Genomic DNA, 24,482 nt, shown 5'->3' on the forward strand with positions numbered 1-24,482 from the left:
TTGAGATGTAAAATAAAGGATTTGAGGTTTTCACGGTGGTGAGTCTGAAAATGGCTGTCTTCTGGGTTGTTGCGCCATGCAGTCTGGTAGAAGTTTACTGACGTTTCTGAGGTCCTTGCTGCCTCCATCATCGCGTCAGTAAACTTCTACCAGACTACATGGTGCAACCCAGAAGACAGCCATCCTTGTGTAAAATAAATTCTGAAATTATACCACAGTTACATAAAGGCCATTATCAGATTCCTGGAGAGAGGTTTTTTATAATAGTGTAAAGGGCGGGTCCCAACTTTTCGTTGGCTTTGATCTATTAGACAGTTGGTAGGACTCTTAGATGAGTACAAGTTGTTTTAGTTATTGAAAATATATTTAATTGTTCTGTTACATGTTGTTAATTGGTCAGACTGTCTCTATCCTCTTACAGGTCGGAAAATTATTATCTCTGCTGTGTCTATTCATTTTTCCTGGCTTGTGTGCTTGTTATTGTCATTTTACACAACAGACAGATACTCATACTTCTTCATGTTTCATACGTAACGGATCACTACATGTTATGGGCTAATTAGCCCATCATCAGGCATTTCTTGTTCATTTCTTACACACTATTTCACCCTTGAATATGCTGGTTAGTGATTTATCTAAATCAGGCTTCAGTTACGTACAATGTCTGTTGGTTTTTAAGTTAAAATGGTTACGATTTTATCGATCTTTCTTGAAAATAGGAGTGGTCATTTTAATTTGTATTTGTGGATCATACTGGCCATATATTTTAAATAAGGTTTAATGAACTAATTCAAGCAATCTGAAACAACCAGAGCACATCCAGATATGCACATTTTACAGACAGGACACTCCTATGGAACAATAGATGAAATTATGTATTATAAAAATGGTGAAAGAGGGAAAATATTTTAGACATTCTTAAAAAATACCAGGTACACTGCACCCACAAACAAACCATACACTTAAATGATGCTCATACAGATAATCTTGATCTGATAATTAACACTCTGTACCAGTATTAAAAACAAGCATATTACATCCCTCCTCCGACTATCAACTAGACTATTAAAACCCCTGCAACGTTCTGAACATGCAATAAATCCCATAACCTCTTGTTAAACAAAACATAGGACACCAATAAGTACAAGAAAATAATACACATATACAGAAAAAAGACATATATATATATATATATATATATATATATATATATATATATATGACAATAGAGTGTAATGTATATTTTTATAGGCTTCTTCAGTCAACATTCAGAAAATAAGAGTTCTATCGAGATATTCACAACAAACCCAGTAACTACAAGAATACTGAATATCAGGACAATTATAATAAAAGCACCAATTATAAATAAGTCACTATCAATATGGGTATGATAAAAGTTCACCAGGTGTCTTCAGGGTCTTATGGAATCATAGTGTATGATGAATTTTGACAAGTGTAACTGGTTAGTGATACTCAGGACTAGGCACAATTAACATTCTTAATACATGATTCAACAGCGTAATGACGAGTGATTGGTGACTGCATATAATGGCTCTCTCTCAGAATTGTGCATTCCACCCTCTCTGAATGAAAGCCAGTCCGTAACACATCTGCAAACAATTCTGTACAGAGCAACATATAAAAGCTGTTTTCTAGGCCTTCTTCATCCCTTTTATGTTTGCAAGACACTGATATTGCCTGACGGCTGGTGAAATAGCAAGGAACCCTAAGCCCTTCTCCCCAACAATTTTAATGAATGTGGCAAGCCTCCAATAAAAGTCAAATCTAAAGGTTTCCTTTCTGACGGCATAGCAGTAGAAATATTGTTTTAACTAATAAAGCAGGTGGATTTATTGAAGTCATAATTTATTTTCCATGTCTAAACAAAAGTCATTTTACAAATGCATACTTCAAAAAATTGTTGATGTACAAATTTTCAGTAACTAACATTAAATTATGACAGAATAGCATGGCTGAATGATTAGACTCCCACTTCATATTCAGCAGGACCCAGAGTAAAATTTTCCTCAAGGCAAACACTGAGATAGAACCTAAAATTAGGGCATGACTACTTCCTTATGCATCCTTTCCAATTCATTTTTGATAAATCATCAAACAAAATATAGTTTAACGTAGTGAAAGCATCATTTTATACATCACAAATAAAACAAAATAAACATTAAATTATGCTTCTGTTTCTTCCATCTCAGAGTTGGTGTATTGGCAATGGTGATATTATTTTCCATTCACTTTGGTAACACAATTGCCTGAAATGTAGGAATTGATTTCTTTTTTTATAGTGCCTGGGCCTGTCATTTCTCCAGTTGCCTTTTCATTTGGAAGTAGTTGGATATATTTACGATGGGAAGCGCCATTCCCTCCTCGTGGAGAGTTAGAGAAATATAAGGTGGAATACAAGCTTCAGTCTGCTCACAGCTATGATTTCAAGGAAGATGTGCATAATAACTTTGAAAAGTGTGATTACTGGAAAGGAAAGATTTGCTTCAAACTTAATTCCAGTGATGGAATTATTGAAAATAAGGATTACATTATCAAGGTAAGTGATAATGCAGCTGTTTCATCAGACAGAACTAAAAATATCTGCTATATCGTGTTTAACGGATTGGCTTGGCTCTGCAGTTTGTACATCTATAATAATCTCTTAGCACGAAATCTTAATGTTTTTCAGCTGCAGTTTTTCCTTTGCTTCCTTTAGTGACCACACGAAGAAAGTTTGCTACAAGTCCCTGGATTGTCAACTACAGAATATCAGTGATTCATTTCTTTAGTTTTAGGTGTTCTCTATATGAAGACGTGTTCTGTCAGTGTCTTCTGTTGTGTCTTTTAGCCAAGTAATGCTGCCATCTGTCAGTGGTCATTTAGAGTGCATGATATCCCTTTTAATAACTTGAGAATGGCCAATCAGATTTTCATGAAATATAGTGTGGTAGTTATGTCATTATTGGCTAGTTGAAACTCTTACTGCTTAATTTTCTACAATCACTAATACTGATGTGATTGATGCTCAAAACTGTGGGATGGAAGGATTGTCTTCCACCATTTTCCATTATACCTTTATACCATCGGAGCCTATGCGAAAGTACTTAGGCTTCTGCTAAGAATGTATTTTCATATGTAAGTGCATCCCGTCAGGAAATATAGCGACTTAAATATATTATTAAATTAAATATTTGTTTCGCCTTTTACATTGCTATTCTTTATTATTCTATGAAAATGACAAAAGGAAAATATTTTGTTTCAGATTACAGCTAAAAACAAGGAACCAAATTTGTTTGGGGAAGCAGTGAATCTTACTGTCAAAACACAAGAAAAAGGTATGGACTGTACAAAATTGATGTGTTTCATGTGCTACATATTTTTAGCCTCATGCATTACTTGTGGTCTGCTGGACTATGTCCGTTTTCAGCGTATTTGTATCGTGGCATGTGGCTGGCTCCAGCACGAAGCTTGTTTGTCATGACATAGAATATCATGGCAAGGTTAGGTTCTTTTTTGATGCATTCCACCATTTTGTAGGTAACAACGTTGTATCGTGTTCTGTTCCAGCCAATGGAAGTGTTTGCAGTCATAACTTCATGTGGCGTAGTCTCTCGTTGGAATTTTATGTTGCCGTGTTATGCTACTCATAGGTTTGATTTCACACCTCAGTAATGTAATAATTATTTCTTAATTTGTGGTCTCAGATTTTAAATGTTTACCTATTCGAGGTGTTTTCTTGTGTAAATGGTGAGAATCCATTGTACAGTGACTGATGAAGATTGCAATATGAATGCTTGCCTCATGAAATTCCAAATTGCAGAATGGCCAAACTACGTACACAACGTAGTGTCAGAATATCACATTTCCCTGGCAGTGTGGTTGTTTGTATATAGCTTTGTTTAAGCTGGAACTAGTCTCATTATTTGTGAGTTGCCCACTAGCAGTCTTTATTAAATTGTTCAAAGTACGTATCAAAATTAATTAAAAGATTTAGAAAAAATGCATCAGAAACAGAACAGCAATTGACCAATAAATCAGTCTTTTATTTTAATCTTGTGATGTTTCATAGCCACCAAAGTATCTTATAAGACCTGAATATCTTATAGCCATCAGAAATGTTAGTGGGTTAAAACATTTAAACATACGTAATTTTTTGCCAGCGGCACTATTCTACCTAAAATGATGATCATGAAGCAACGTTACGTGATGTGATGCGCATCTTGTCTTAAAGTTTACAGGGCCAACTAGGGATACCAATGCTATGTCTTAAGAGACACAGTGGGCCTTTAATGGTTTATCATATGGATTTTTTCACAGATAATTGCTTATACAGTAGCTTGAAGGTGTACAACAGGCTGCTTGATAGCTGAATAGTGTTGAGTACGTAGGTTTCAGAAACATGCTTAATATGATATCCTGTATGAACATTAAGGGCCCTTGTCCACGACAAGAATTTTCGCCGTCCGCCGTTCCGATAGATTTATCGGGTTGGTAGTGATACATTGTTTCATATGAGTGTTTGTCCACGAGCCATCACAGCAAATCTATCAGTCTGCATTAACATGTCTACGTGTCCACGAGCCGGCTAGCTCGCCGTCAGTCATCAGTTGGTCTTGAGAGAGCGTGCAAGTTTCATAGTCTGTGGTATTATTTTTTTTCTTTTCATTACAATGAGCGCAGAATTCGGTATTGACTGTGAATTATTAATTACGCTTGTCGAGGAAAGACCAATACTGTGGGATAAGTCAAGTGAAGAGTACAAAGACAGGCGGCTAACTTTGCAAGCTTGGAAGGATGTATGCTCACTCCTGTCGTAGTTTTTCAAACAGCGTATTAATTGCACCAAATTTAAATCGGTCTTGCAACACAGGATGCACCCAATATCTTCTACGTCATCGCTGTTTCCTTTTTGTAAAAATAATATAGTGCAATTAGGGTGCATACATCTGTATCCATTCTACCGCACCCGTGTACCAGACTCACCTTGACTCGAGTGAAACAATTTCTGCACGCCTGCCGTCTCCGTGGACAAGGTCACTCGGTTTTGTCTACCGGCCGGCGGAATTACCGTTCCGGCAGGAATTCTTGTCGTGGACAAGGGCCCTAAGGGTTGGATTTGACCCTGCTTTTGAATACTAGAACCATGTGGAAGTTGGCATGTTGCTGACATTTCAGAGGACTACACTGCCTCTATCAGGGCTCTTTCCTATTGGCCTGGACTTGGCTTCATCTCTCACATTCTTATCCCTGGCTCTGACCATATCTCATGACCTGATTCATCTCCGTTCCTAATATAAATCAGCTGTTTCTTGACATTCCTCTCTTCAGCCCTGATACAGGCAATGTAGTTCTCTGATGTGTTGACAAGTCAGCTTATACATGGTTTCAGCACCCAAAAATAATGAATCACTGCAAAAGTTTAAATATCTGCATTATGGTTGAATTTTGAATGTAAATTAAATAAGAATGTAGTGGTGATAATACAGACCAGATGAAGGAAAAAATCAATAAATTGTTTGAAAATAATACTAATATCAAGAGGCATGATGACAGAATTTCAATTAAGAGCAGACTAAATTTGGTGAAAGCTTGCTACTATGCAACTCAGAATCTTTTGTCTTCCCATTGGCTATATAAAAACATAATGTGATGAATAATAGCCATGACATCTCATGAGGGCTTCATGGTCTCTTCCCCTTTTCTTGTAAACCCCAAGTAAGAATTAAAAGTTGTGAGCTGCAATGCATCGTGCACACGTAAGTCTAGGATTTCATGCTCTGCCCTTTCACTTTTTGAAAGGATCCAGTAAGCCTCTTACGAAATTTCAAAAAGTGAGTAGACTGAACTAACAACATCGTGTAATTTACAAAAACATTGCTGGTTTTAAAGAAAATTGAATAAGTGATGGCTATGAGACTTGAAATATTGTTGAGCTGATGACAAATGAGACTGAGTCTTGAATGTTGAATCTGTGGTCCCTAGCCAGCGTGAGCAATGGATGAACAGTGAATAGTCATACAGACATGTATTAGGTTGTGTAAAAAATAATGGCGGTTTTTAACCGTTGTCTTCAATCGCAAATATCTCAGCTTATATTAAACTTCATTAATCGAAATAAAAACCATTGCAATCTACACATTTTTGCCAAAGAGATACAAGTTTATTTTTTCCAGTAGCGTAAAATTCAGGAGTTCTGGAGGCGACAAATTCTTAGAAGGCATTTTCAGCAGCAGCTTGGTTGTTGAAGACTTTCCCCTGCAAGAACTTGCCGAGATGCTTGAAGGAGTGGTAGTCGGTTGGCGAGAGGCTGGGTGAGGCAGAGTTTCGTAGCCCAATTCGTTCAACTTCTGGACCGTCATTTGTGAAACGTGTGGTCGGGCGTTGTCGTGCAAGATAATTGGACCTTTTTGATTGATTAATGCTGGATGTTTTTGACGTGATTTCCGGTGCATTTCGACGATTTCGCGACAATACTCCTCCGCAGTAATGGTTTCGCCGGGATTCTAAAAGTTGTAATGAACGATTCCGACTGCAGACCACCAAACAGTCACCATTACCTTCTTTTGATGAAACTTCGGCGCTTCTTCGTGGTCCAACCATTGAGCTGAACGTCGGCGGTTGTCGTAGAGTATCCATTTTTCATCACACGTCACAATCCGATCAAGAAATGGATCGTTTTTGTTGCGAAAGATCAGTGCAGAACAGATCTCATAACGGCCGTTCTTTTGGTTTTCGTTTAATTCGTGAGGAACCCATTTATCGAGGTGTTTTGGCTTTCCAATTTCTCGCAGGTGGTTAGAAACAGTTTTAAAGTTTACGTCTAGTTCAGCAGTAAGCTCTCGAACCGTTGTGTGTGAGTCAGCCTCAACTAATGCCTTTAATTCGTCGTTGTCAATGAGGGTATCTCACCCACGACCCTCTTGAACTTCAAGGCTCTCATCCCCATTACGAAATTTCTGGAATCAACGTTCAACTGTACGTTCGCTAGTGGTTCCTTGGCCGAATGCGTGGTTGATATTACGAGCCGTCTCCGCTGCTTTACGTCCCATTTTAAACTCGTACAGGAAAATCGTTCGAATTTGCTGTTTCTCCATTTTTTTTCTAATAGTCAAAATTATGATTAAATAATCATTGGAAGCAAAATTATTTGCATAAATAAGTAGGGCGAAATTCACGCTTCAAAATGATATATAACACAATAATAATTAAATAAAAAAAATATGCTTGAAAGTTTAAATAACAAAAACAGCCATTATTTTTTACACAACCTAATATAAAGTGAAGCTTTTGTGGTAACTGAAGTTGATGAAAGAGTGAGTGAGTGCGTAACAAAGGATTGGACTGGTTACCAAGCAGCACTGAGGATGAGAGCAGAGATTGTTCTCGAAATGTTGGCAGAAGATGTGGTTTATTCACTGTTCAGCCACCTGACACGGCTTGTAACCCGGGGGTCTTTCATCAGTCATGCAGACAGTTAAGTTACCTCGTGGCAACACAGCATTGCACACAGTTGAGTGTTCAACATCCGTGAATTCACTGTGTGAACAGAACTATAACTAATAGTTATGTCTGGTCATAATATTTCAGTAAACAAGGATTATTGATTGTAATCATATTTGTAATTGCAACTGCATTAATGTTTAATAATCCATCTTGTGTTACAAACCCACCATATACTGACCAATTATGACATAGTAAAGATTAAAATATACAGAAGTGTAATTTTACCTATTTTGTGTGGGTGAAAAGGGAGATCAAAAATTGGGGGTGTGCTTATGAGAATATTTGGACCTAAGAGGGATGATGTAACAGCATGGTGGAGAAAATTACATACTTTTCACCAAATATTATTGGGACGGACAAGTGAAGGAGATGGGATGAGTATAACATGTAACATACATGGGAGAGATGAAATATAGACGTAGAATTTTAGTTGGAAAGCCTAAATGGAAGAGCCCACTCAAAAGAACTAGGCGTAGATGTGAGAATAATGTTTAAACTGGTGTTGGGGAAGTAGAGTTTGATGGTGGGGATTGAATTAGTTTGGCTCAGAACTGGGATTGGTAGTGGGCTCTTGTGAACATTGTATGTGTTGAATCAGCAGGTTCCATAGAAGGTAGTGAATTTGTTTCCTCACTGAACATACTGTTAACTTCGTAATAAGGACTCTGCTCCATGGAATTAGTTATGTAGTTCATTTGTTAGCAGTTGCTATAAGTCACTAATGAGTTGTTCTAATTTGTAATAACATAAGAACAAGGATCTAGAGAAGCACTAAAAGAAAACAGAAATGAAATCAGTCAATAAGAACTTCATTAAAATGTGTACAGTGAGGATGTGAATGTGGTATATTTGATAAATGCGGAATTTGTTCCATTAGGAAATTGTTTTAGAAAAATTTCAGTGTAAATATTATAAATGCGAAAACATGCTTGAATAAGATACTTGAGCATATTTTTCATTTTATACTTGTTGATACAGAAATGTATAAAATAAATAATATTTTTTTCATAGAATAATACAGTGAAACCTCGATGGATCGTTTTAGGCGGGGGTGGGAAATAAAAACGATGGATACGGGAAAACGATAGTTGCGGGAAAGCATTAAAAATTAAAAAAAAAAAACGTTTCTCTTTAAAAGTTACTTCTTTTTACCAAAAAAGTCTTTAATGGACAACTGGTTTGTCGAAACTTTACGTTTTAGGCCAAACAGAACCCTTTCCACGTTCAAAATGTTTCCTCGTCACGTTCACTAATATTATGGGCATAAAAGAACGAGTTCACTTTTGCCAATGCTTCGGCAAAACTCGGCACAGCTTCGGGCTCGCATTCGTCGTCTTCCTCTTCCTCACCACTCCCACCCCCTTCGCGATCAATAACAGGAAGAATGGAAATACTGTTACTGCCGAACTCAACGAAACGTAGCTGTAGAAGACACGAGATGAACCAGAAGAATGAGAAGTGCCGCCCGCCTTTCCTTTGTACTTATAATAAAAGCATTTGTGAAGAAATTCACACTGCACATGCCATCTGGCATCGCTGGAATGAAATATGAGTGCACCCTAATTAAACTCATAAAATTTCTGACAATGAGCACCGCCATTCACTCCAACTATCACCCCTGCACCGCTGACCCCTCATTCCAAAAGAATCTGTGCTGGTTGGGCGACATAACAGGTCACGGCTACTGCGTATTCCAAAAACATTGTGCGTCTTTCGGTATTAATTTATCTCAAAACCCAGCATTTTAATTTCTCAGAAACGATCATTGCGGGAAAATTGTGGGCCGGGACTAAGATTTTAGAACGATCGATGCGATAAAACGATAGTTCGAGGAACGATAGAAGCGGGAAAATGTAACATTATTTTATATGGGATGTATCCGGGACCGAACAAAACGGACGATGCATCCGGGAAAACGATAGTTCCGGGAACGATGGATAGAGGTTTCACTGTAACATGTTATATCTTATGAAATCTTTGGATAGTGTTTGAATATTCAAAATTAGTAAACACAGGAAAGAAATATCTTATTGTTCACATTTGTTGACAGACTGTCTTTATGCACTGTAATTTTTGAATGTATTATATATGTGCACATGACAATCCCACAACACATGAAGCAATGGATCTGTACGGTCTCACTTTGTTCACAGCTCCAGAACGTCCAGAAAACTTGCGGGTTATAAAACGAACTCCTCATGCCATACAATTAGCATGGCAACATCCCAGCATTACTAATGGCCTTCTAAGGAAATTTTTCATAAGCGTAAAATTACTTTCATCGCAGCTACGAAGACAGAACGGAAGCAGGGAACTTCCTGAAAAGGAGTTTACAGTAAATCATCCTATGAATTATTCATATGAAGTAAGTTAATCTTGAAATTTACACTTCCTGCAAAGATTCATCAGTATTTTGTGCTCATTGATATGCTTGTTGCTTTCAACACAAGAATTGTTCTTCTACCACATAACGTTATTTCCCTCACAACTTTTTATTTTGGACACAGTCTTGCTGCTACATCTTTATTGGAGTAGACTGTAATTGTTAAATGATCTTAATACAACTTTTATTTATAGACCCTTTAGTTCTCTGTATGTTGACTTGAAGACATATTTTTTGTTAGCTTATCCCTATAGTAACACATACAATAAAATGTCATTGATGTGCCACAATTTGTCCACCACCAATAATGGATTTAAGCAGGGGTGGCAGTAAATTTAAAATGTTTTTCACTTAGAACATCTCCAACAGAATGCTGATTGATGGTTTTACCCTATAAAATGGATAAATATTTGGCATTATTTTCCTGGCTTGCACCAAGAAGTTGTTCTTTGAATGCACACTTTTCTTTTCTTTTTTGCCAACACTTAAAACTGCTCTTTTGAACTTGTCAGTCAAACGTTGTGTAGTATTTGACTTCCTTACTCTGATAATCTTGGTAACTCATTTCAAACTAATGTGTTTTTCCTGCTGTGTAATAGATATTCAGGGTGTGTGCAAAACAATTTCATTCTGGAAGAGTTCAATGAAAGAAAGCAGTGAATTTGTAACTGTTCTGCCAGGATCTTGGATAACTGTACTGTACATATCATTTTTCTGGGTAATATTTCCATTTTGTAATGAAAACCTCTCCCAGTAGCAGGCCCATTTACTGTAATTACCTGGGTTAGGAATGCCATTATTTACACTGCTGACCCAAAGTTACAACCCCACTCTCTCCATAAGTCGCCATAGGTGCTTTCTTATCTGAGTGGGTTTTATTTGTTAGTGCAAAACTACTGGTGTATGATACTTGTGCAGCTGAATGTTTCAGGGAGTTGTTTATATAGCTGATGGAAGCAAAACGGCATGAAACTATATTGAACTTGATTATAATGCATAATGATGTATTGCATTGCCACAAATTTTTGGCAAATGGTGGCTACGGGGGGTGGAATTATACTGGGGCATTCCCTTTGAAATTAAATAGGAGTAATTTGTATTGTTTAAAGTCAGATATAGCAAGTTATAACTATTGGAAATGGCAGGACACATCTCACTACATGACCTTAACATCAGATAAATTCAGACCAGAAGGACCAATGAAACTAACCAAAATGTGTGCAGCATGAAAATGGTAAAACAATGAAGGCAAATCTTAGATTAGATTTTAAATGGGTGGATGCCTAGCTGACCTTGAACTGCAAACACTTGTTGAATTTTGTAAATCCTCATGCACTTAATCTGCTACCAGCCCCATAAAGTATAGTACACGCTCTGTATTACAGTGGTCTTTAATTGGTGGCCATAATCAAGGTCTCCCAGGCCACATTGAGCCCCTGGGTCTTTGAAGAAGGTTAACCTCTTTAACTAAAATACTGCCCTGAGACCTGGGCCTTTTAAGCACCCTGGTTAGGGTCTCCCTAGATGTAGGTTGTGCCATGTAAACTGGTTATTATAAGCCCCTGATTCTATTTTGACTCTTTCTGGTTTTAAGTTTCCTCTTGACACTTGCAGATAACATCCACAGATTATTTACGATTACAGGTGAAAGATTTGCAGCCATCATCAGAATATGAGGTGTCTGTTCGTGGGATGACTGTCGAACCTGGTGAACCTGCTGTTATAAAGTCTGTGAAAACATCATTGGTTTTACCTGACATTGGTTCAAAATTTAAACTGGTGGAAGATTATACAGCTAGTACCACGCTTCAGGTTGTTATTCCACGTGCAGATCGCTTTCTTACTAAAAACAGGTGAGAAGTGTTGTAATGGAAAGGGATGTAAAACATTGAAACATTCAGATAGGAATGAACTCCAGTTTTGTCTTAAATGTGTAAGTGCTGTGTGTACATGTAAAGAATGCTAGAATAGTAAAGCTAGTAGTCTGTGTAGTGCCATTGAACTGAATTATCCTATGAAAATACTCCTGTATCTTGGGCTACTGTAAAATTATTCCATAAACTGTACTAACATTTTGAATAATATGAGTGCTGTAATCTTCAGAACATATACATAATGGCAAGTATTTAGGGTGTGAGAATTTAAATTGATTATTGCTGGTATTGAAGTTAGGACAAGGAATCCGATAGATTCTGAAGAAATAACACCAAGGTCAATCAGTGAGTTCTGCTGACCTGTCATGTTCTTCTACTGGTACCATGATTCTTCTTATACCTGTTAAGAATTGACGACAAAAGGGAGAATGCATTAGAATAGGTCAGATGAAAAACAAGGTTTAAAGAAGCCAGAAAAGGAAAATTTTTGAACAGTCTCAAAAAATATTATGCAAACAATTTCATGTGAATGAATTTAATATTGGTCATAGTAGCCCAATTTATGAAACAGAAACTTATAAAACACCCTCATAGATTGCAACACACTAACCCTTACCCTCCCTTACAAACTGGTCAAATACATCATACTTTACATTATTCTGGTATGGTACAACACAAGACACACAGCTCAGGTAAAGTAATACTCCACAGCCGTCCCCCCCATACACACACAGACGCACGTGCATCCCTCTTACAACAGATATATATATAAAATGCAGTTTTCACAATTATAATCAACTTTCTACTTACAGATACAAAATACACCTGGAATCTTGAAGCTGTGCCAGTAATTTTAACATATTTTAATCATTTTAAGTAAAAACAATGTTTTACCCAAGTTTTATTATTATTTGAGACATCAGGAGAAAGAATAAGTGATAAAATTCCAGTGCAATGACTGAACTTCCATTACTGAGCAATGCTTGTGGAAAAGTGACTGAATAATTGTCATCAAGAATCAACGTAACACACCAGTATGCTGCACTACAAACTTTAACAAGAGAGTCCTGCAATTGACTTGACACATTCTTCTCCTGATTTTGAAGGTCCTATCTGTTTCTTAGTGTATACTGGAGTGCATTCTTTCCTTATTGTGTCAGTCATATTCAGTATGCATTGGTATGCAATTAATTCTGTTTTCTAGGTTCAAAAAGTGAACAATGCCCATGTCAACTAACAGTCCCATCAAGAAAACCTCAATTCAAAACTTTGAAGTATTATAATATTTACTCGTAAAAATTCAACCTACTGTCCTACATATTGGTCTACTTAAATTGCACTCACTCTGCAAATTTTTCAGACTGTATTTACATTTCATATGTGGTTAATTCTAGTATTGTGTGACAGCCAAATTTAGAAAACAAGAGGGATGCATGTATTGCATTTTACACTTTTGGACTAAAATTTATATAAAAAAGGAAATCTATAATATTTTTACAAAATCTGAAATTCTTCAAGTCAATCAAATGCCTAAGATTTCCTTGCTAATGTTTGTGGGTTATCTGAAAATCTGACTTTGTTTTAAAAGAAGTTCATTTTGCCGCTTATTCACTGTGTTTTCTTTTTCTTCTATAGCTCCTACTTTGTGGTTGTAACATCTGATAAGGAAGAAGTAAAAAAGATGGAAATGGTGGACTTGATTCTGAAGAGAGAAAATGTTAAAAATGATGAGCGTTCTTGGATTGCTGCAGGAATGCAGGTTAAGTATAACATAATGGCTACTGTGACATTCACCACTGCCACCTCTCTTAATATGCCATCCATTGTAATAAATATTTCATCTGGTGTGGACGCTATACCAGTACAAAAATGATTGAGATTACATTTTTAAGTATTTATTTGGTTTGTTTAATGTGTTGACAGTTCAAAATGACCAGAGTAGCTGAGTCAGTTCTCAACCCATTAATCAGTTCATGATGTCCTCCATTTCTGTAAGCCCCTAACCACCACTCCAGTGTTAGCATCAGACCCACAGTTGTCCCTCCCGACTGGCACTGCTGTAGTTGGTTATATCACCTCAGCCCCCATCAGCATCAATCTGAGCATCCATTAAGTGGTCCTTGGTGTCCAAACTAATGTTTCTTTGGTCTTGGAGCTATGCTTTGCAAAAACAGGTTTTTGAATAATTTTTAATCCTACAATTTTTTATCCATGACTGTACTAATTGGGAAAGTCTGTCTTCTTTCAATCTGGTTGAATTTTGGACATTTGGGCATTGGCTTTGGTTTATTTTTGGTGCTTCATGTTTCTTATTTTGGATTCAGAAAGACTTATTTTTATTACAAAATATTCTAGTAGTCCTTGCATTATTTAGTCCAGTAGACCCAGTATACTTGGTATTAAGCAGGAATATGTATCTAATTGTCGGTCCCACCTTACGAATTTCCTCATCAGCCATTTTGTTACTACCTGTTGTATTTGGGAGTAAGATTTTGAGGTAGTCCCCAGTGGCACACCGCCCATACCAAATTTCATCTTAGTTCGTTCAGTGGTTCTCAAGTTGAATCATGTGGATGGATGGACAGACAGACAGACAGACATGACCAACTCATAATGCATTCTCCCCATGCACTTCATGCAAAGAACACAAAAGGTTTGCATCTGTGATACTAGGAAATGTTACTTCTTCTTCTTCTATGGCTCTCCGGTCCGTGTTCGGTCCATGGCCTCCTCAATTCTCCTCTTCCATTCGGTCCTTTCTTATGTCCATCTGTCCGAGGCTTTGATTGAGGTTTCAAAACATCTTCCTTTTTACTGTACAAGGTTGTTAGCCTTGTGACCAACCCCCCAACCTGGAGGACCAGGGTACCTATCTTAGTCTGACCTCTCCCCCTACCAGTAGCTATGCTACCGCCAGCATAGCTCTTGGGATCACTGAGTACTCAAGCCCCACCACCACAACAAGGTGCAGGTACCATTAATTGGGGTTTAGTGAATACAGATTTCTCATTAATACATAGTTATCTGGTAAGGAAAGAATTAGTTTTAAACATACAGGTATAAAATTTTGGATTTCAGAACAATTTTATATTTCCAGTATTTTAAAACATTTTGACACCCAAATACAAGTATTCAGAAAGAACATTTATTACATGGAACATTAATGATACAGTAAGGCAATACTGTGTTTCCATGTAATGGAAATCAGTGGCTCTCAGACTTTGTAAAATGTTATTAATATTTTAATGTCATTACATATGGGATTTGCTGCTGAAGTTTTCATGGCACATTTCAGCCTGAAGATGGAGATAGGAAATTCAAAGTTGGTGACAACACAACAATGGTCTTTAATGCCTCGGGTGTCACGTACTGGAACCAACCTCTAACACCTGGAGTGCAGTACCAAATTATTCTGGTAGCACTTCATTGGCAGGATGATGAATACAAGGTCAGCTGTGCAAAACTTCAATATAATGTTCAGACTAATCTTGAAGAGGATGGTGGCACTGGAGCTGAGTGGGCTGCATTGCTGCTGTTACTTATTATACCAGCAGTTGTGTATTTCATTGTAAGGTCAGTTATGTACAAATATGGACTTACGCATTTATGTCAGAATTTTGAAGGGCTGATAAGTGGTAGGCTACAGGTTTATTCTTCTCAGGAACAATCAAACTTTTCTCTTTGCTAACATGTCCAAAATGCCTCTGAGATCCACCCAGCCTTCTTTATGTTAAGTAACCATAAATGTTTTCTCTAGGATAAAGATGACAGAAATGTTAAATTGACAGATACCTCTATGTGATACTGTGATTGATTGGCTCTGTCGTGTATAAAATTGTGACTGCGATGATTGAAAACACATATCAGTGAGTTTTCACAGAAAAATGTGAACTATGTGCCTTAGTTAAAATGTACATTCATGGCAAATGAGGTTTGTTACAACAGAGAGTTACAAATGCTATTTTTCACCACAAAGTTGTTCAAAAATACAGTATTTTGCTTGGGGTGTTATTTTGGGAGCTTAGGAAGATGAATGTTACAATGAAATAATCATTGCTACAAAATCTGTACTGTAAATTCTTTCTCCATTTCCTTCTCTAACAGTTCCTGTTTACAAACTAACAATAATTAGTGGCACTGTTTGCCTCTCACTCTTCACAATTACGTACGTGAGGTAGCATGAACACCTTTTGAATGCTAGTTTACTCCAAAGAATTACTTCATAGATGACCTCCATTTCACCACAAGTCCCTAGAATTTAGTGCTTCGTATATCTGTCCATGCTTTCCTTTGATAATTGCTGATCTTTGGTGTTTATATACCAGCAATTTATTTACCTATGCGTGACAGTCCAGTATAATGCAGGCATTCAGGTAAGGGTGGAAAAAGGGCAACTTGTGGATTGGAGTGTTGGGAAAGGGAGACAGGGCAGACAGAATGTTGAGGAAGCAGGTGAGGTTAATAACATCGACTCTGAGTTGTGGTGCAGATGACAGTAACACAGTGTGTGCTGAAGTTGTTACAGTTTGTATATATTTCCAAATTTGTTTCTCGGTGTTATCTTTTAGGCCCTTACTCATTAAATGCTACCTTCCTTCATTATGTTATATGTTTTTTGACATTTCAGTTCTTTCTGCATGTTATTATATATTTTTGTAGCACTCTTAAAATTTGAATTTTAGTAAAGGAATCCCTTTGCAAAGAGTGTTACATATGAGTAACATAATTTCAGGCATATAATCTGTGCCATTCCTTTCTGTTTGAACTATTTATATATTTATTTATAACAGGAAGCATGTGAGGAAAGAAGGTGATACACTGGAACTGAAAACAGATGATGTGCTGTATGGTGAGTAATTTTTACAGAATTAGCTTCTACAAGTAGGAAATTGGATCAAAGACCTTGAATATAAAATAATGTATATGTGCTATTATTAATGTCATACCATATGCGGTATAATTAAAAATATTATGATCCTTCTTTCATTAAACATGAAAGAACTTTACATTTCCTATTTCTTCCAGGCACATTTTAAAATTGTGTAGCTGTTGAAATGGCAGGCAGTTCTTATATTTGTATTCATTGTTGAACACACATTTTGGATCTCCAGTTCCAGTTGTTTGCAGTTAAATATATCTATTAATTTAAATATACAGTAGTTTCTGGTTAATTGGGCCATCGGTTAATCGGGGCAGCCATTTATTTGGGACAAATCTTAAAGAACAAACCTTTTTAATGCTTTACGTGGAACTTTGCATAATTGGGGTAGCTGCTTAATTGGGCCAAAGTGTTCTAGTCCTGATATATCCCAATTAACCAGAATCCACTGTATATATTTTTTTTTTGTAGGAAACCGAAGTGATTCTACAGATAATGTAGCAGATCTAGATCTAGAAGTTGATAAATTGTCTGTAGGACCAAAGCTTGCTCCATCTCAGAAATTCAGTCACAGGTTAGCTATTGCAGAACTAGAGGAGTATGTTAAACAAGGTCTAACATCTGGTGAACTGCAGCGCCAGCATGCTGTGAGTATCATTCTGCATTAATGGTTAGTATACTGGAATTGTAATGCAGTAGTTTTAGACTCTGACATATTTCAGAGTTTCAATACTTTGTCATGTAAGATAATGCAGCTGTTATTTCTTACCTTTGATTCATTATTAGATGGTGGATATATAAGAATTAGCTTTAGAGTATTCAGGTTTGTTAGTAACCATTAAAATCATTATTTAGAGCAGTGAGTCTAGATTGAGGTATAAGCACAAAATTGCAGTTCATCATTAGCAATAAATCTCACTTCAAGTATGTGCACATATTTAATAAGAGAATAAGACAAATTTTAAGTTTTGGACAACAAGTACTCAGGACCTAAGGCAGATTAAGTTCGTAGGTACTGCAGGATAATACATACCTAAGAACATTGTGAATTATGTACTGTATGCAGTGTTGCTAGAACAGTTAAGTTAAGGAGATCGAGTTGAAATGGTTTTGTATTTGTATTTCAAAAGCAATAAATACGTATAACATTTAGGTTCAAAAAGCTCTTGTCAATGTCATAACCATACTGTTGGAATGCAACACTTTCTTGGTAACTGTAGCCTTACAGTGTTGGCAATTATAGATAACTTACAGCAGGAAAATGTAATGGAATTCTGTTTTGAGTAGTAAATATAATTACAGTGTTGTAACTTCCATAAAATGGTTTGAAATAAAGGATTGTTTTAGCACCATGCTACTGTGACAGTCCCAGCTTGAACATGCTTAACAGTGTGATGCACAGCTGATAAAAGTTAGATGTAGACTTGTGTGTGAGTAATATTGACTTTTGGGGCTATGTTACTATAGAATTAGTCATTTAAATTTTTCAGATGGTTTAAGCAGCTCCATGCATTATGTTATTCAATCAGAGTTTATGAGAACTTCATATGTAGTATGCATTCGTAAAATATGCATTATTTTCGTGGGCAGCCTCATGTAAAGAAAACGCTTAAGGACAAGACATCAACATCGTCATCATGATTTGTTATGTTGTTCCAGTCACAAGAATTATAACTCTTTCTTATGTCCTTTTGTCAGACTTTGTATCTTATGTTCAGCTTCGAAGTTGGTCTTCAGAATTCTTTGGGGGGAGGGTTATAGCTTATGATTATTTTTAGATTAAGCTAACTTGAGATGGGGTTAAGTGTTGGACTTTTGTAGTAGTTGTCACAAATTTTATTAGAAGGAATATATATTATGTATGATTTTATTGTACTATAAATCTTATTTATGCTCTCATAATAAGAACTCCCAGTATAAAATCAGGTTCCATAATATTTCTCCAGTAAGCTAATTGACTCTAGTGGCAAAAGTTTGGTTATTTTCAAATATTCTGTATCATATAGTCAAATCATGAATTTTGAACATTAATCTGCTAGATCTTTTTTGTTCTGCTGTAACAGACTGGTTGCAATTCACAGTTCCTTAGAAAATATTACTTTATTTATCGTACAGTAATAAATTTTCTTTCCAGTATTGCAGTATTTGCAATACTTACATTTGCAGCTGTGTGAGAGTGGTGTTATTTTCCTAAACTTTGAATATTAATTCCATTCTCATATGGCTGATTGCTCGAGACGTTTTCATTGTATGTAGTTGTCATGAAAGCTTTAAATCTTATATTGCTATGACATTTATTTGTTTTTATAGTTTTTGTCTCTCATTGATTTCTTTTGGGTGTTTTGAAATAATGGAATGCAAACAGGAAGTTGTATAACATTTATTATGATCTATAAATTTTTGTTTAGTGTTTACATTGAGATGTTGAGCAAATCTACTACAGAAGTGCATATGCAGTCATATACTGCAGAACATTCCGTGTTTGAAACTGACTGATGAACATGACTGAATTGTGATAGGTTGAAAAAGTTTACAAGAATTGTTATTTTATAATGCTATTTGATGCACAGCATTAATTTAAAAATGAAATTGTCTAATGAATAATTAATTATCATTTTAAAAACATACTTAATTTTTCAGCTGTTTCCAAGGGGACAGACCCACCCTTGGGATTATGGTCGACTCCCTCAGAACAAAGCAAAGAATCGGTACGGTAATCTTGTGGCATGTAAGTTACTTTGATACATCTACTTGAGTTTAATACAGTGTAGCCTCTCCCTAATCCATCTTTATAGACTCAGAATGAAGATGCTGTAATAGAAAAAAAGGAGCAATTGTCACGGTAGGATTTAGAGATAATCATAAAACCTAAAGCAAATTTTTCCTTAAGATCAGGATTCACTCAATATGTGGGAAATTTTAATGTGTAATACGTTTCTTTCCTGTGAAATCAATATGAGAGAGCTAAAGTGTTCAGCACACACTACAGACATTAGAAATTATTAGAAATTGTGTGTTACCACTTGCTTGCATCTGTCTCCTATTCAACATAATCATCACCTTATCTTACATCTTTGAGGTGAACAATCAGTAATCCTCAACCCATGGCCTGCTGATGTAGTATGTTCATCCTGCATAAATGTTTGTGATTTTCTGATATTGTGTCAGACTGTTGATTTGTACACAGCTTTGCAAAATAGTTTAAAAGACATGTCAGTTAAAAATTAACTTATCTGCCCCACATATATATAGGTGGTGCCCCAGTAATTTTACACAAAAATGAAGGAGTTGTAGCAATGATAAAAGAATATGTAGGGGAGTCTGGGAGCAATGATATCATGACATTTGTCTCTATAGTACATGAAGAAAATTCATCTAGAGTTAGCATTTTCTTCTAATTTATATGAAGTTTGTGTAAGATACCCTTACTATAGTCGGCGCAGTAGTTTTTGGCCAGTGGAATTTTCAAGGGGGAGGCTAGGAGCGAGTCTCTTTTGCGATCATATAATACTGACTACACCGAGGAGCTTGTTGGGCTGAACGCCCAAACAAAAGAAATACACTGACCTTGCTACCTCAGGAACACAGAGTAGGCCTGTCTGCCAGCTCCGCTAGTTTCTCCACTGGCCAAAAACTACTGTGCCGACTGTCCAACTTGTTGGTGAAATGTAAAGTGGGTATCATAAGCCATTTAGGACTGGCAGGTCACTTGAAGATCTAAGTATATGCTTATATTTATCTTGTTAAATATAATGTAAAAATTATTACAGACAATTTATAGTTATAATGATATAAACATTTTGTTCCATGCATTTATTTTGTAAATATTGAGTCATTTTTGAGTGTTAAGAACTTCTGATAAACAGTATTGTACAATTTTCAACAAATTTATTAAAGTTCCTAGCAAAATTTTCAGATGTTAAAGACAATTTTTTTATATCATGCAACAGAGAAGAACTCAAAATTAGGAAAGTCATGATGAAAAAGACCACTTTGGAAATGAATGCATAGATGATAGGATGATAACATTAGCACATTTAATATAACTAATGAAATTGGATTGAATGTCTTCAAAGTAGAGTCACATGTTCTGAGACAAATTCAGTTTAATGGTACTGATGGGTGGGGTGTAGAAGCAAGTAAGTAAACATGTTTTTAAGAATGATTTGAAGTTCTCATGGCATTGAGTAGCGGGCCTTATTTCTTCCATAAAAGTCGCACTTCTTTCTTATCATTTGGAAAACTTTGTTTCATGTTGTGATACTGTATTTATTAAAATGTAAATTAATGGTGTAAATTATGTAGTTTTATGTTGTAATAATTAGTGTGCCTATTTTAATTATGTGAAACCAGGGTAGTTCAGTCAGTATAGTGACTGCTATGAGCTCGACAACTGGGGTTTGATTTCTAGAAGAGACAAAGAGTTTTTCTCTTCGCTCTCCTGTCAAGGTCACCTCTGTCCTCCTCTCCAATGGGTGATGTCAGCAGCTAGGACACAATGCTGATCATTCACTTCCAACTGGTGTTGAGGTCAAGGAAGAGTAGAGTTATATCTCTGTTACCCCATACATCTTCATGACACATTGCTTAAGAAGTACCAGGGCAAGGTTTTATTTATCTGGTTTTAATTACAGATGATGAAACTAGGGTGAAACTGAAGAAACTATCAGAGGATCAATTTTCTGATTACATCAATGCAAATTACATACATGTGAGTTGGTGATTTTTTTAAACTTGTGAGGTATTCAATCTTATGTTCCATTCATTCCTGTCACTTCAGCCTGATTCCAACAAATTGTTTAGTGTTTATATCACTTTCAATGTTTTTTATCCCATATTTCTAGTCAGTTTGTTAAAGTATTCAGACTATAAGCAGTGGGTCACAAAGATGATCAAAAAGTCACACAACTGATTATTGACACATGTTCTATTTGTCAAAAAAATAAATATATTGAAATCAGAATACAAAAATGATGTCACATTAATTGTTGGAAATGTCCACTGTTAAACAATGCATGCATTCACTCATGTTTGGTGTAACCCAGTGAAGAGTTTCTGCGGTGATGGAAATGGTTCATCAGATAAGATATTGTCAATTTGTTTGGCTTAGGAGAACTGGGAAATGTATCCCAAAAGTCATTCTGGCAACTTAAGTAAGAACAGGATGCCATTATGTATTTGACAATAAACACTTTTTACACTTGTGAAAAAGACATCCTTGCACTTTGACTGTTTCAAAGACAACTGACAAACTGGCACAGCACAATGTGATCTGCATGTGCTATTGTAGTCACAGTGATATTGTGTGTCAGATTTTATTGGATTGCAACCATTAATTAATATTTTAATATGGGTCGTGTGACTTTTTGGTCTTCCTGTATAAACTTTCATTGGATAGAACTGTGTAGTTTCAGAAAACATGAAATGCATCAAATTCAGAAATAAAAGCACTTAATTATTTGCATTTTGCCTCGAACAGTATGCAGACATATTGGAAATACTGCAGATTTGATACATAAAATTGAAGTTTCTCTTTGACAAAAATCTGATGATTACTGTTCACTCATCAATGTAGTCATTTTTCTTAAGCTAACTAACTAATATTTTTGATTTTTATATTTTAAAGAGAAAGATGTGCGAAGCATTGCTACGTGTATGAAGTGAGATTATAAAAAAGTAGAAAAATGCTGTCTTAAGGAATGTGTAAAATGCTGTTTATTTCTCCTTCTCTAGTACATGTGTATTCCCTTGGAAACTTTGGTACAGTCCTTATAAATAGATGTTTCTGTTTATGTGACAAACATAGTGGAAAATATTCACGAATAGAATGGTTTCTGTAAAACATTATGATGTCAAAGACATGCATAATTTTGTTTTTGTTGTACTCATTTTTTGGATTTTAATTACAGGGTTACAGTACGCCAAACTTTTACATTGCAACGCAAGGCCCTAAACGCAACACAGTTGTGGACTTCTGGAGAATGATTTGGCAAGAACATGTGCAAGTTATTGCCATACTAACAAATGTTGTGGAAAATGGCAAGGTAAGCAAGGTATTTGGTTATTACTTTGATCCTCTACATGTCAATACCAGTTCAGAGGACACATTAACATAAATCAGGTATTTTAATTTTAATTGTACAGAAATATGGGATTTTAATCCCCCATACTACAGGCCTGCCAGTCAAACTTTAACTGCAGGGTTCAACAGGTTAATGGTAGTATATTATTACACAGAGACATGGTTGTGAAACATTAATTACATTAAAGACAGTAATTATTTGATGTCTGTTGAAAGAAATGGAAAATATTTTGGTTATCCTGTATCATGTGCCTGTCATATTTATACAATGAGATCTGCTGGGTTAAAACTTCCATTATCCGAATAATTTTTGTATGTGAGTGAAGTAAGAATGTGGTAAATCAAATTTGTGAGCACATATCCAAATCCCACTCTAGTCAGTGGTTTAAATACTGTTGACCTTGAGTAGAGATATGCAAATATTCTAAAATCTGAAATCATATGAATTTATAAAGTGCCATGTAGCTCTTAGTTTCAGACTATTTACTTAGTCTCATAGACAGTGCATACAGGTATATTAAAAATTATGTCACACGAGAGCTGAAGGAAATTCCATTAGGAAACCCATTTCAGATACCAATTGTCATTTTTTTAAAGAAAAAAATTAAAAGAAATATTTAGTTCATTGAGTTTTACAAATTTTGTAGGGAGAAAATAAAATATGATTAAAAAGTGAATGCTATTATGTTTCTATGTAGGGTGTGATTTCATCATAAAATTCTAATATTAAATGTTGTTATGAATTGTTTTTCAGTGTTAGCATGAACTTTTGAGACTGATCAATGCTATAAAATTGCAATATTCCATCTTACTTTGATCCATATTTTAGTTTGAGGCAAAGTGTTTATTTGGATTCTTCAGTATAAAATTAAGAATATACTAAACCCAAACAATGTTTATTTCTAAGTTTTATGTTCAGGAAAAGTTCTGCTAATTAATTAACTTGAGATGCTAATGATCACTGAGCTAGTTAAGAACTTCCCTGATATTTATAGAAACTGAATGTTCATAGTTATGTTCATAAGAGTTTGCCACCAGTTCATAACCTGAGCCAGATGAATAAACTCCACACCCTATTTCCTTAAGATTCTCTGTAATATTATCCTCATATCTCTGCCTGTGTCTTTGAGTGATTTCTAACCAAAATGTATGCATCTGTCACATCTTGCATTTTATATGTCCCACTTATTTCATACTCTTTAGTTTGGTCATCCAAATAATATTTTGCAAAAAGTACAAATTATGAAACTCCTCATTACTGAATGTTCAACAGCCTCCCCTCACTTCATCTCTCTTAGGTTAAAATATTCTTTTCAACACTCTGTTCTCAAACAGCCTTAATCTGTATTCTTTCTTTAACATGAGTCACCATGTTTCACACCCATACAAAACAATTCTGATCTTTTGTTTTTTGGACCTTCCTAATGCTTCCTTTCTTACCTCAGTTGTTTCAAAACTTGTGGGCTGACTTTTGCGTAGAAGTCTCTGTCCTGCATTTCATTTAATCTCCTCCAATCTCCTCTCTTCACATATCTCTGAACTTGGGCCATCCAGCATATGTGTGGTCTACCTGTCCTTGAGTCTTCTTCCACTCATCTTCATTTCAAAATGTTTTTGCTATTCCATGCTCATCCACTTTTTAACTTTTTTTCAATCTACTTATCTTGATTTGGTTCTGTATCTCCTCCAGCTTGAGCTCCCCCTAACAAATGTGTTTCTGATTCTGTCTCGCCTGGTTTTTCCCACTAATGTCTTCAGGAA

At 35.8% G+C, this 24,482-nt stretch overlaps 1 protein-coding gene across 6 annotated transcripts in view; it reads left to right on the plus strand.

Annotated features, from left to right (window-relative positions):
• Positions 1-24,482, plus strand: part of LOC110840824 (receptor-type tyrosine-protein phosphatase T) — an 87,322-nt gene that overhangs the window by 45,472 nt on the left and 17,368 nt on the right. For all 6 annotated transcript variants that reach the window (XM_087351527.1, XM_087351528.1, XM_087351526.1 and 3 more), the window contains 11 exons: positions 2,301-2,557; positions 3,263-3,335; positions 9,657-9,868; positions 11,531-11,739; positions 13,396-13,519; positions 15,056-15,333; positions 16,551-16,609; positions 17,111-17,286; positions 19,280-19,367; positions 21,274-21,350; positions 22,549-22,683. In XM_087351527.1, coding sequence (XP_087207653.1) covers positions 2,301-2,557; positions 3,263-3,335; positions 9,657-9,868; positions 11,531-11,739; positions 13,396-13,519; positions 15,056-15,333; positions 16,551-16,609; positions 17,111-17,286; positions 19,280-19,367; positions 21,274-21,350; positions 22,549-22,683 — 1,688 coding nt within the window. The remainder of the gene's footprint in view (positions 1-2,300; positions 2,558-3,262; positions 3,336-9,656; positions 9,869-11,530; positions 11,740-13,395; positions 13,520-15,055; positions 15,334-16,550; positions 16,610-17,110; positions 17,287-19,279; positions 19,368-21,273; positions 21,351-22,548; positions 22,684-24,482) is intronic.

Source organism: Zootermopsis nevadensis, unplaced genomic scaffold (genome assembly GCF_977971745.1).
Source record: "Zootermopsis nevadensis isolate Lab colony 2312 unplaced genomic scaffold, Znev_1.0 Znev_ptg000019l, whole genome shotgun sequence".
Taxonomy (NCBI): Eukaryota; Metazoa; Arthropoda; class Insecta; order Blattodea; family Termopsidae; genus Zootermopsis; species Zootermopsis nevadensis.